This window comes from Artemia franciscana, chromosome 10 (genome assembly GCF_032884065.1).
Source record: "Artemia franciscana chromosome 10, ASM3288406v1, whole genome shotgun sequence".
In the NCBI taxonomy this organism is placed as follows: domain Eukaryota; kingdom Metazoa; phylum Arthropoda; class Branchiopoda; order Anostraca; family Artemiidae; genus Artemia; species Artemia franciscana.
In genome coordinates, this window is record NC_088872.1 from 42,634,658 (window position 1) to 42,648,499 (window position 13,842).

General features: G+C 32.8%; 1 protein-coding gene across 4 annotated transcripts in view; it reads right to left on the minus strand.

The window, feature by feature from the left end:
- The window catches only part of LOC136032213 (rhodopsin, GQ-coupled-like), a 146,946-nt gene that overhangs the window by 72,926 nt on the left and 60,178 nt on the right, over positions 1-13,842 (minus strand). For all 4 annotated transcript variants that reach the window (XM_065712423.1, XM_065712425.1, XM_065712422.1 and 1 more), the window contains 2 exons: positions 4,235-4,365; positions 656-801 (listed from right to left, as the gene is read on the minus strand). In XM_065712423.1, coding sequence (XP_065568495.1) covers positions 656-801; positions 4,235-4,365 — 277 coding nt within the window. The remainder of the gene's footprint in view (positions 1-655; positions 802-4,234; positions 4,366-13,842) is intronic.

Consider the following 13,842-nt stretch of genomic DNA (forward strand, 5'->3'; position numbering starts at 1 on the left):
CTTTTTAACAGTTGTCTTTTCAAGAAATGAACTTGCGATGTATTTTTTTGGTCAGCAGACAACACAACAACAAAATGTTACACCAATGTTTTATACTACGTGGATTAGGATACATGCAAAGTCAAGGGTGTTTTCAAAGTGGAAATCAGGATGGCTTTAGTGCTGAGGATGAACAAAACTTAAGGATTTTTCCTATTTACCCGATGTTCTAAAATTAAATGATTGTTCAGGACTTGTAAAATAAAACTAATACTGATCAAAAATTGGAAATGAATATTCGACTTTTAAGTGATAATGATTTAACTTAAAATAAGCAGATATTACTATCAGTGAATAAATGAAACCAAAATGACCAAACTTTAAAATGAGTTATCGCTTGGAAGAAAAAGATATCAACCTTTATATCAATCAAAACCAGGAGTAAGGTCATCGCCCTCTAAACCTTCTCAAGGCCAGAATCTCATTTATACTTCACAGTCTACAATATATGTTCTAAACACTTTATCTTTTATAATCATTAATGCATGTAAAATAAACTATATACTTAATTTAGGCTATATGCTTCTCAGCTCTCATTTGAACTTGGCTCACCAGAGGACAAAGGTTGAGCTTAAGCAGATAGTCAACATTGTAACTGAATAACTGATAAGCGTACCTTTCTTGCCCGAGCCCTTGTGATTCTGGATTTCCCATTTAACGGCTGAGCTGAAATAACAATATATCGCTCCCAGGCAATTGCTGCCAAAGTTAGGATGGAGTTTAGTCCGAAGAAACCAATTCCTGCTCCGTAGATCTGACAACCTAAAATTATTTTTAGAATTAACGCTGATCTGGATCGGTTTTTACTAGCTTTAAGCAAAGAAACAGTCCATATGGATCATTCTGAAATTAGCAACAAGCTCATACGTAACAAGAGAGCTAAGGCAAAGACCCAAATATAACTTTGATACAAACTAGAATCGAATATGTCGTAATGGCAGATTTGGCTTATGTATCTTTGGAGGTCCATATAATTTAGGGCACAAAGGACTTCTTGGTAAGAATTTGTAGAAAAGTTGAGGTGTAATATTCCCTTCTTCCTTCAAACTCTTTAACTCGTTCTTAAACTTCTTTGTGTATGAGTCTGTCGGGTCAAAAGAAAGTTGTCTGTACGTTTTTTCATCTTTCAGTAAAGCGTTTAATTTTGAATCGTAGTCCAAATTAAACGCTTTACTGAAAGATGAAAAAACGAAAGACAACTTTCCATTACAACTACAGTGTTACCCTTGTCTGCTTTTGTAATATTAATAGATTCATCCCTTCTTAAATTATTAAGAATCTTTATGTCTTTGATAAAATTGTTGGGGATTTCTGGTTCTAAAGCAAACTTAGACAGGGTTTTAACTGTAGACGCTCTTACTAGGCTAACATCTTTGATTAGGATGGGGTTTCTATGTAAACATGTTTCTATTGAAGAGACAATTTCTTCTACTGGGACTTTGTTAGTTTTTAAGTAATCCTTCTCTAGAAAGGTGAAAGTCATGATTAAGCAATTTTTATTCTATAGTCTTTGTGATTCAGGGGTCAATATTAAAGAATTGGGACAAAATTAAAGCTTTAGTGTAAAGAGCGAGCTATTAATGAGGGGGCAACTTTAGTCATGATTGAAGTGATGTTATACTTTTGTCATGGAAAGGCAGTGTGGTCTTCGAAGTTATCTACGTCGAGTATATGGGGATAATGTGACCAAGGAGGTGTCTAAATACACTAACACCCATAAGAGACACGCAGCTGTTATAAATCAACAAGATTTTCTTAATCAATGTAAAAAGAAAAAGATTTTGCCACCTTTAATAAAATTCAATCTACATTTAGGCAAAATTAAAAGAAAAAGTTCGAACGAGGTCTACATTTCAAGACTTTAAATCATCTGATTAAATATACAAGGAGAAAAAGAGATTTGTTAGTGAAAGATAAGCTTATCCTGGAAAATATTATATCAAAAAAGGTGAGTGGAAGTAATTTTGTTTTATTCAACAAACAGCAAAAAATCCCTTCAATCATGACTTTCACCTTTCCAGAGAAAGGTTATTTAAAAAGTTATCAAAATTATCTGAAAATAAAGCCGTAATACCTTCGTTAAATTTTGGACTAGGTGTAATTTATTTTTCGTCAAGAACCTTAACATTACAAGAAAAGTCCATATTAGGAAAAGGTCAAAAATTTCGCTTTAAAACTAATAAAGTCCCAGTAGAAGAAATTATCTCTTCATTAGAAACATATTTACATAGAAACCCCATCCCAATCAAAGATGTTAGCCTAGTAAGAGCTTCTATAGTTAAAACCCTGTCAAAGTTTGCTTTAAAACCAGAAATCCCTAACGATTCTATCAAAGATATTAAGATTCTTAATAATTTAAGAACGGATGGATCTATTTTTATTACAAAAACAGACAAGGGTAACACTTTAGTAATGGACACCAAGGGCTACGATTCAAAATTAATCCCAATCAAAGATGTTAGCCTAGTAAGAGCTTCTATAGTTAAAACCCTATTTTTCTATAGTTATTTTTCTATACGTTTTTTCTATAGTTAGAAAAAACGTACAAAAAACAACTCATGTCGACACTGTATATTTGTTCGAAATATCCAGTTAAGAATTTTGTATCTGTTCACTGTCGATTAAAAGGTTTCATTCCTATTTTGAACTGTTATACTTTCGTCATGGAAAGGCAGTTTGGCCTTCGAAGTTATCTAAGAGAAAGCCATTTAGCAAAAAAAAGAAATAATACACAAATTTTGTTTTAATTGTTCATTTGTTGAGAACCAAAATCAAACATGCATTAATTCAAAACGTTAAGAAAATAAATAAAAAAACAAGATTTTTAACCGAAAGTAAGAAGGGTATTAAAACTTAAAAAGAACAGAAATTACTCCGTGTATGAAAGGGGTTGTTCCCTCCTCAACGTCCCGCTCTTTACGCTAAATTTATTTACTGTTTTATTAAGTAGAATTGAGAGAAAGTCAAACTTTAGCGTAAAGAGTGGGACGTTGAGGAGGGAATAGCCCCTACACGGAGTAATTTCTGTTCGTTTTAAGTTTTAATGTCGCTTCTTACTTTCAGTTAAAAAAACTTGTTTTTTTTTATTTAATATTAACAAGGTTCTATCCAGAAATTTATTTTTAAGGGTTCAAAGGACATCTAAAAAATATCCTTCTCCTTATTACAAACTTTTACATCTTTTGCTCTATATGCTCCTAATAATGAATGTTCGTGTTGTAAAATTTTCTTTCTAGCTTCAGGTTTTTTACGAATTTATGTCTAAACTTTGGAAGGAGAGGCACTGTTGGATCTGAGTTGCTGAATAAGTATCTAATCATTAGTAACAAACAAAGTAATTAAATACCCCAAGTTCTATCACTGATTCCAAGTTAAGCACTACGAACAAGTCTTATTATAAGAGATGAGAAAAATGAGATCTTAATGTTCTTATGGGTCTCTGAGTAAAAAAAAATCTCGCAAAGTCTCTTAAGCTTTACGACTTTCATAATTCTCACATTCTTTCACTTTGCCTTTTTCACTCTAGTGACAAATTTGTGCTTAGAATTCAAAAAGAATATGTTGTTGTGGTGATTCCAATACAGCCGAGCCCCGTTTATCTCAACTCACTTAAATCAATCCCAAACAATTCAACCTTTATTCAACCAAGCTCTTTTAGCTCAACCAAATTGAATGGGGATTCAACTTCATGCCAACTCAATTCATTCCCTGTAGTAGGTTTGTTTAAGTTATGTAGAATAGAACGGGGGGGGGGTGTTGACAATCCCTTTGGATACTCAATTTCACGTGTAGGAAGATTGTTCCTGGGGAACAGTCCGGGGAAGGGATTTTTTCACCTAGGGAATTTTTCGGGATTAATTAGCATCAGAGGGAATTTTCCAAAGGGACTTTTTGGTGGGGTACATTTTCTAGAGGGGTTTCCTGGAGGATTTTTCCACTGGGGGGGGGGGGTTCGACTGGGAAAGTTTTCCACTGAGAAGTCTTCCACAGGAGAAGTTTTTCCGAGGGTATTTTTGAGGTACAAACGCTGGAGCCCCACCCCCTAGGAGCAGACTAGTAGAGAACCTGTTATTTTTCTCCGGCACAAGTGGGACACTGTTTAGGGATAGAATCGAAGGAAATAATGTTTAGCCTACTTAGTAAAAAGTAGGTTTATAGTACATAGTTTCAAGTCTATGATTGTTTAATCACTTACCTGCATTTCCAAATACCCATCTTCCTTTGAACGATGAATATGATGTCATAAAATGCAAAGTGGAGGCGCACAGATCACAAAATGCCAAGTTGACTACAAATGTGTTTGCGGGACTCCGCAGTCTTCTGAACCTTTAAATTTGATGTTGATTAACAAACAAATTTAGATGACTGTCATGTTGCATAACTACTTGAATTTAGGTTTAAGCATATTTGAGTACTCCACAATGAAAACGGTAGCTATGAATACCATATATAACAAATAAGTTTTCTATTGATAAAATACTTGATCCTTCCTTCAAAAGAAATTGTTTCTGATTTCCTTTTCGTATCTGTCGTCTTTGGCCATTGTGTCGTTTTTTCCTATCAGACCAGTATAATCATGAAACACAGAAAGATCACTTTATGTAATCAATTCCCACTGTTCCCACTGAAAGTAGGTGTAAAAACTCGGCAGCTATAATAATAGAGTTGAAGTATACAAACGCTGTGACAATAAGAAAAACAGCTGAGATACGACGATGGTGGCAGTAGTGCTCCGCCAAAAACTGAAATTTTTACCTGTCTTTGAACAGTCAGCTTCAATAAAAAAGTATGTTTATAGTGTTCTACTTCACCACACAGCTTTGGAAATATACCCTATGCCCGATACTGAAAGCAGTATTTATTTATATTTTCCCGGAGTCACACCGTTCCTGCTACAGTCACACCGTGACTTATCGTCGTTGTAAGATAGAGTTTCAGACATTATGAAAAAAAGGAGCTCTACCGGTGCATTTTCAAAGAAAGGCACATCCATTCAACTGTAGTTATTTAAATGTCTTGAAGTTAATATTATTTGAATGCAGGTAAACATTGGATCCGTAATGACCGTTGTATCACGAATTGTTTTATTTAGATCAACTGTAGCCAATGCCGAGGAACATCCAGGGAATAGTCTAACTTTGATTAGTGATTATGTGATTTGCCTTTGAAGTAAAGTTGTTGCTAGTGCAACTACTACTAACACCAACGCTACTACTCCTACTACTACTACTACTTTGACTACTGCTACTACTAAGCCTAAGGGTATGAAGGCGAAAATCTAAGGGAATATTCAAGCGAAGTTAACTGAATCAAAACACGGTACGTACATACAGTTTGTCAGAAAGGTGTATTGGGGTTTAAGTGGGAACTTTCTGGGAATTATGAGAGGGATGATCGGTTGATCAAAATGCAATATGAGAATATTACTACTACTACTACTACTACTACTACTACTACTACTACAACTACTACCACCAATATGACAGTAGTAAGACAAGTGAGCTCGAGAATCTGAGCGGTTCAAAAATGAAAATGAAAATCAAAGACATACATGGTTAGAAGACAAGCGACACTGAGAATCTGAGCGAGTCAAAAATGAAAATGAAGAGCAAAGACACACGCAGTTAGAAGACAAGCGACGCCTAGAATCTGACCAAGTCAAAAATGAAAATGAAGAGAAAAGACACACACGGTTAGAAAAAAGAAAACCAAAAGGTTGAAGCTTAGAGAAATCGTTGTAAGAAATCCGACTTGCTGTCCTGAAAGGACAATCAATTGCGTAAAGAACAAAAAACTGATAATTGCAAAAATATTTGTATTTATTTTAACAAGAGATTACAACATTTCAAAAACTTAAAAATAAACCAAAGATTTGAAGCTTAATGGAAATCGTTGTTAGAAAAACGGAATTTTGATACCAATAGTTAAATCAAAAGAATCGCATTTTAATGCTGGTTTGAAATTTATAAGTTTCATCAATTTAGTTTTACCCATACAAAGTTACGAGCCTGAGAAGATTTGCTTTATTTTAGAAAACTGGGGGAATTGACCCCTAAAAGTAATGGAATCTTAACGAAAATCACACCATCAGATTCAGCGTATTAGAGAAGTTTATAGCTCCTATCTATCAAAATGTGGAATTTTGTATTTTTGCTACACGCATCACGCATGCGTGTTTATTTTTTTGTTTGTTTTTGTTTATTTCCACAGGGATGATCTTATCGACCCGGTAGTCCTAGAATGTCACAAGAGGGCTCATTCTAACGGAAGTTTAAAGTTTTAGTGCCCTTTTTAAGTGACAAAAAAACTGGAAGGCACTTAGGCCCACTCCCACGCACATTTTTCTTCAGAGTCACTGAATCACCATTATTCACCTTAGTCAAAAACCTAATAACTATGTCTTTGGGGACAACTTAATCCCCCACATACATTACTACATATAGTAATGGTTATTATGAAGTGTACAAACGTTTACAGGGGGACCTTTTTGCGTTGGAGTGGGGGTGGGCTGGGGGGAGGGGGTCACCTTTGAGGATCTTTCCCTGGAGAAATTTTTCACGAGGGAAGGGAATTTCCACGAAGGGGGCGCAGGATTTTCCAGCATTATTTAGAAAAAAACAATGAGAAAATAAATATTTTTTTTCAACTGGAAGTAATGAGCATTATTAAAACTTAAACATAAAATATTACGTATATAAGTGGTTCGTCTCCTTTACAAAACCTTGCTCTTTACGCAAAAGAACTTTTAATAATTTCAACTCTTTATTTTACGGCCTGTGTGGTTCAGGGGTCATTCTTAAAGATTTGGGACAAAATTCAAGCTTTAGTGTAAAGAGCGAGGTATTGACGAGGGGGAGAGCCCCCTCATATACGTAATAAAAATCCACAAATATAAAAGTTCGTTACGTAAGTTAATTCGTAAGGTACGCATGTTTATTACTGACAAAAAACGTTCGAAAAAAAATCTAGTTGCATTTTTAAGTAAGAAAAAACTGGAAGGCAACTTGGCCTCCTCCTCCACTCCTTTTTTTATCGAATCGTCCGATCTAAACTATGGAAAAGCTATTTATAAAAACAAAATTAATATGAAATTCTCGTTTTATTTAGTCATGAGCGGTGAGCCAAAATCAAAACATACATTAATTCAAAAACGTTCAGAAATTAAATAAAAAAAAGTTTTCTTAACTGCAAGTAAGGAACGACATTAAAACTGAAAACGAACTGAAATTATTCCGTATATAAAAGGGGCTGTCTCCTTCTCAACGCCTCGCTCTTTACACTAAAGTTTTTGACTGTTTGAAAAAGTAGAGTTGTGACAAAGAGTCAAACCTTAGTGTAAAGAGTGGGCGTTGAGGGGGGACAACCCCTTTCAAATACGGAATAATTTCTATTCGCTTAAGTTTTAATGTCGCTACTTACTTGCAGTTAAAAAAAAACTTGTTTTTTTATTCAATTGCTTAAAGGGCAAAAACTGCTGATTGCAAAAGTAATTGAATATATTTTATCAAGGGATTACAAAAATTCTAAAATCTTAGAAAAGAAAACCAAAAGTCTGAAGCTTAGTAGAAAATTGGTGTTAGAAATCGGACTTGCTTCAATAGTCGTATATCTTCGAAAATACAGAGTCTTTCCCATTTTGGGCGGAAATTTGTATCCTGGGATATTCTGGCCCCCCAAAAAAACGACCTAGATTATATCAGTATTGCAATAATATTGTCATGTTAGTCACGCTTATGTGAAAAAAATGAAGATTTTCATGCATGGATTAGTTTACATTAAATTGCTCAATGAGCAAAAAACTGGTAATTGCACAAAATATTTGTATGTATTTTGACAACCTTAAATAATTCAACAATTCAAAAACCTTAAATATATAAAAATGTAAAGTCCGTCTGCCTATCTGTCACTAAGTATGACGTTAATATGTAAAAAAAACTAACTAAAAAACTTAAAAGAATTAAACACAATCTTCTATACAAAAAACTGGAAAAAAGAAAAAAACTAAAAGAAAACTAAAAAAAGGAAAAAGAACTAAAAAGAAAAAAACTAGAAAACTTAAAAAAGAAAACAACTAAGAAAGAAAGAAAAGAAAAGAAAAGAAAAAACTAAAAAAACTAAAAAAAAAGAAAAAACTAAAAAGAAGGAAAAAACTAGAAAAAAAAAAAAAAAAAACTAAAAAAAGAAAACTAAAAAAAAGACAGACAAAAACTAAAAAATGAAAAAAACGAAACAAAAACAAAAAAAGAAAGACTGAAAGAGAAAAAAAAAACTAAAAAAAGAAAAAATAACAAAAAATAAAATAGGTAAAAAAGTAAAAAGAAAAACTAAAAATAAACTAAAAAAAAAACTTAAAAAAACATTAAACTAAAAGAAAAAACTATTTCTCTTTTCATGATATATATATATATATATATATATATATATATATATATATATATATATATATATATATATATATATATACTAGCTGTTGGGCCCCAACAGCTGGTTGGTGGGCCCCAACAGCTAGTTGGTGGGGCGCTTCGCGCCCCCCAAAGCCCCCCCCCCCGCGCGCGTAAGTCGTTACGCGCCATATTAGTTACGCGCCATTGTAGTTGTGTCCCTGTGTCCCACCTGTGAATAGGGATAGATATAAATATATGTTTTTAACTACGTAAAACATGCGAACATACAACATTCTTCGCTGTCCCATTGTCTGTGCATATAAATAGATTGTCAGGTTTACTGACTCTTGAACATGCAACATATAATTGTCCATGGGAAAAACAATCCGTATTCAGATCTATACCTCATTATTCTAATGATGTGTCCTTCCAACCCGGTCGTCATTTATATTCCCTGTTTCCCGGTCGTCATTTGTGTCCTGATGTCCCAGTTTGTAATTTCTCTTTGAGTGTTTCGGTCGTCATTTATATTCCCTGTGTCCCGGTGTCCCGGTCGTTATTTGTGTCCCGGTGTCCCGGTCTGTAATTTATATATATATATATATATATATATATATATATATATATATATATATATATATCTATCTATCTATCTTCTATATATATAAAAATAAGTTGTCTGTCTGTCTGTGGATGTGTGGATCAGGTGACGTCATGTTTCTGTGTTGACTGACGTCATGAAATTAGTTGTCGTCATTTTTGCTTTGACGGTGACGTCATTAACGGTATTTGAACGCAAAACGGCGCAGTTAGATGAAAATCCACCTGGACAGCGAGAGTCAAAACATATCAAAACTGAAAATGATAGCGATGATGATTGGGTTTGGGATTTTGACTTGGATAAGGTCATCAATGCCTACCAGATTTAAGTTAAAAAAACAAAGGTTCGTCGATATGTACTTCATAGTGACGCTGAAAAATAAAGAAGAAAAAGAAAACTGAAAAAAGAAAAAAGGTAAAAAACTAAAAAAAAAATAAAAAGAAAAAACACTCAAAGAGAAATTACAGACCGGGACACAAATGACGACCGAGACAGAGGAAATATAAGTGACGACCGGGAACCTCAAAGAGAAATTACAGACTGGGACACCCGGACACAAATCACGACCGGGACACAGGGAATATAAATGACGACCGGGACACAACTACAACGGCGACGCCGGGGGCACAGGCGGGATATATAAATGACGACCGGGACACAGGGATTGTTCGAATAGAAATTACAGACCGGGACACCGGGACACAAATGACGACCGGGACACCGGGACACAGGGAATATAAATGACGACCGGGACACTCAAAGAGAAATTACAAACTGGGACACCGGGACACAAATGACGACCGGGACACAGGGAATATAAATGACGACCGGGACACAGGGACACATCATTAGAATAATGAGGTATAGATCTGAATACGAATTGTTTTTCCCATGGACAATTATATGTTGCATGTTCAAGAGTCAGTAAACCTGACAATCTATTTATATGCACAGACAATGGGACAGCGAAGAATGGTGTATATTCGCATGTTTTACGTAGTTAAAAACATATATTTATATCTATCTCTATTCACAGGTGGGACACAGGGACACAACTAGTTGTGTCTCTATGTCCCACCTGTGAATATAGATATATATATATATATATATATATATATATATATATATATATATATATATATATATATATGGTTTTAACTACGTAAAACTTGCGAATATACAACATTCTTTGCTGTCCCATTGTCTTTGCATATAAATAGATTGTCAGGTTTACCGACTCTTGAACATGCAACATATAATGGTCCATGGGAAAACAATCTGTATTCAGATCTATACCTCATGATTCTAATGATTGCCCTTGAGCTTTGTTGATGGTGATTGCTAATCGACCATTCCCTGTCCCGGTGTCCCGGTCGTCATTTACATCCCCCTGTTTCCCCCGGTGTCCCCGTTGTAGTTGTGTCCCTGTGTCCCGGTCGTCATTTATATTCCCTGTGTCCCGGTCGCCATTTGTATCCCGGTGTCCCGGTCTGTATATACATTCGTTTTTTAGTTTTGTTTTTCTCCTTTATTTTTTTCCCTTTTTTTTCTTTTTTAGCTCTTTTTAGTTTATTTAGATTTTTAGATTTTTTAGTTTTTTTATTAGTTTTTAGTTTTTTTTTCTTTTTAGTTTTTTTGTAGTTTTTACCTTCTTTTTAGTTTTGTTAATTTTTTTTTTTACTTATGTCCTGGTCGTCATTTATACTCCCTGTGTCCCGGTGCTTTGTTGATTGCTAATCGAACATTCCTTTTGTCCTGGTCGCTTTCTCTTTGAGTGTCGTCATTTATTTTTTTCTTTTTTAGTTCTTTTAGTTTTTACCTTTTTTAGTTTTTTTTAGTTTTTTAGATGAAAATTTTTTTTAGTTTTCTCCTTTTTTTCTTTTTAGTTTTTTATTGGTTTTTACCTTTATGTTAGCTTATTTTTCAGTTTTTTCCTTTTTTTTTAGTTTTTTCCTTTTTTTTTATTTTTTATTTTTTTAGTTTTTTACCTTTTTTTAGTTTTTTTAGTTTTTTTTAGTTTTTTAGCTTTTTTACTTTTTTTTATTAGTTTTTAGTTTTTTTGTAGTTTTTGCCTTTTTTTAGTTTTTTCAGTTTTTTTTAGTTTTTTATTGGTTTTTACCTTTATTTTAGCTTATTTTTCAGTTTTTTCCTTTTTTTTAGTTTTTTTTAGTTTTTAGTTTTTTTAGTTTTTTACCTTTTTTTGTTTTTTTAGTTTTTTTAGTTTTTTAGCTTTTTTATTTTTTTTATTAGTTTTTAGTTTTTTTTTGTAGTTTTTGCCTTTTTTTTTAGTTTTTTTAGTTTTTTAGCTTTTTTATTAGTTTTTAGTTTTTTTTGTAGTTTTTGCCTTTTTTTAGTTTTTTTAGTTTTTTAGCTTTTTTATTTTTTTTATTAGTTTTTAGTTTTTTTTTGTAGTTTTTGCCTTTTTTTAGTTTTTTCAGATTTGACGTCACCTGATCCAGTTTTTTCAGGTGACGTCACCTGATCCACGATCCACAGATCCACAGACAACTTATTTTTATATATATAGATAGTTTTTTTTTTACTTATGTCCTGGTCGTCATTTATACTCCCTGTGTCCCGTTGCTTTGTTGATTGCTAATCGAACATTCCTTTTGTCCTGGTCGCTTTATCTTTGAGTGTCGTCATTTATTTTTTTCTTTTTTAGTTCTTTTAGTTTTTACCTTTTTTAGTTTTTTTTAGTTTTTTAGATGAAAATTTTTTTTAGTTTTTTCCTTTTTTTCTTTTTAGTTTTTTATTGGTTTTTACCTTTATTTTAGCTTATTTTTCAGTTTTTTCCTTTTTTTTAGTTTTTTTTTATTTTTTATTTTTTTTAGTTTTTTACCTTTTTTTAGTTTTTTTAGTTTTTTTAGTTTTTTAGCTTTTTTACTTTTTTTATTAGTTTTTAGTTTTTTTTTGTAGTTTTTGCCTTTTTTTAGTTTTTTCAGTTTTTTTTTTAGTTTTTTTATTGGTTTTTACCTTTATTTTAGCTTATTTTTCAGTTTTTTCCTTTTTTTTAATTTTTTTTAGTTTTTAGTTTTTTTAGTTTTTTACCTTTTTTTAGTTTTTTTAGTTTTTTAGCTTTTTTATTTTTTTTATTAGTTTTTAGTTTTTTTTGTAGTTTTTGCCTTTTTTTTAGTTTTTTTAGTTTTTTAGCTTTTTTATTAGTTTTTAGTTTTTTTTGTAGTTTTTGCCTTTTTTTTAGTTTTTTTTAGTTTTTTAGCTTTTTTATTTTTTTTATTAGTTTTTAGTTTTTTTTGTAGTTTTTGCCTTTTTTTAGTTTTTTCAGTTTTGACGTCACCTGATCCAGTTTTTTCAGGTGACGTCACCTGATCCACACATCCACAGACAGACAGACAACTTATTTTTATATATATAGATAGATAGATATATATATATATATATATATATATATATATATATATATATATATATATATATATATATCATGAAAAGAGAAATCACCAATGCAACAGCACAAACACAAACACAAAAAAAAGAAAAAAAAGAGAAAGAGAAGGAGAAAAGGAAGACTGTTTTCCTAAATTAGTGATTAATATAGACAAGCACTTGAATGAGGCCTTAACCCTACTCATCCATACAATCACATAGGTCGAACAGCATAGCCATACACAATCCACCATAAAGAATAATCCATGGACAGGCAGTCATGTCGTCAATAAGTATAAGTCGTCATTTACCAAACAATAGAAAATAATAAAGACAAATAATTCCGAGGCAACAACCCAACACAAGGGCTCATCAGGTCAAAATCACTATTTCAAGATTTTGTTTCACACAGGGAAACAAATTTAAAGCTTTGACACTTACAGGCCCAAGCGTTTTTGCCGTTTCGCTTTTGCAAGATTTTCTTGGAAATCCGCGAAAACTTCATGAATAGAGAAAGCCGCAAGGCCTATTGGGCCAATTGGGGAAACTTCGTCGGCTTTCACTACAATTTTCATTTTATTTTCGGTGTTTTAATAAGTACAAAAGCAAATATTTGTAATATAATTCGTTTTAGTGAAGTGTCATATACGCAGTAAGCCTTATGCTTTTACCGTTAGGGAAACGGGCAGTAGACAAACTTTTGTTCGTAGTGAAGAATTTAGGGGTCTTGAACAATTTTAGAAAAAGCTAATAAACCGATTTCCCGTAATTTTTGGAATAGAATATCGTTAATAAGTTTTTTGGATAGGGAGAAGGGTTGTCAGGCCATGGATGACCAGGGTTGAGTTGCGATAATTTTTGGAATAATATATCGATAGCAATTTTTTTTGCAGGGGGTTTCGGACAATGCAGAGGAAACCAGGGTTCAGCTCCTTTAAGTTTTGGAATAAAATAGCATTCATAAGATTTTTAAGTGGGGGTAGGGTTTTTTTTTATCTTGATCGGGTGCAAAATCTTGATCTTGATTCCGAGCTCAAATTTTTTTCGATCCCTGAGTTTTTGTTATTTGATCTTTAAATTATTTTGAACTAATGACTATTTCAAATTTTGATTATATGTCTTTTGGGAATAAAAAGCACCGGGGGGAGCTTAACGCCCACTGATAACTTTTGACTCTTAAGAGGGATTCTATAAATCCCGATTCACAATCAAATGAACTTATTCCGAAGTTTATAACACCAACCCTTCCATAAAAACAATTATATACCCCCATGGCATAATTCATTACATTTGCCCCCAGGTTCTTGGCTGCAGCCTTATCCCTGAAGTTTTGTTGTATGATCTTTTTCTATTTCGAACCAAACGGTTATATAAAATTCGATTGAACACATTTGGGGAAAAGTGGGTTTGGGAGGGGGGTTAGATGCCGTC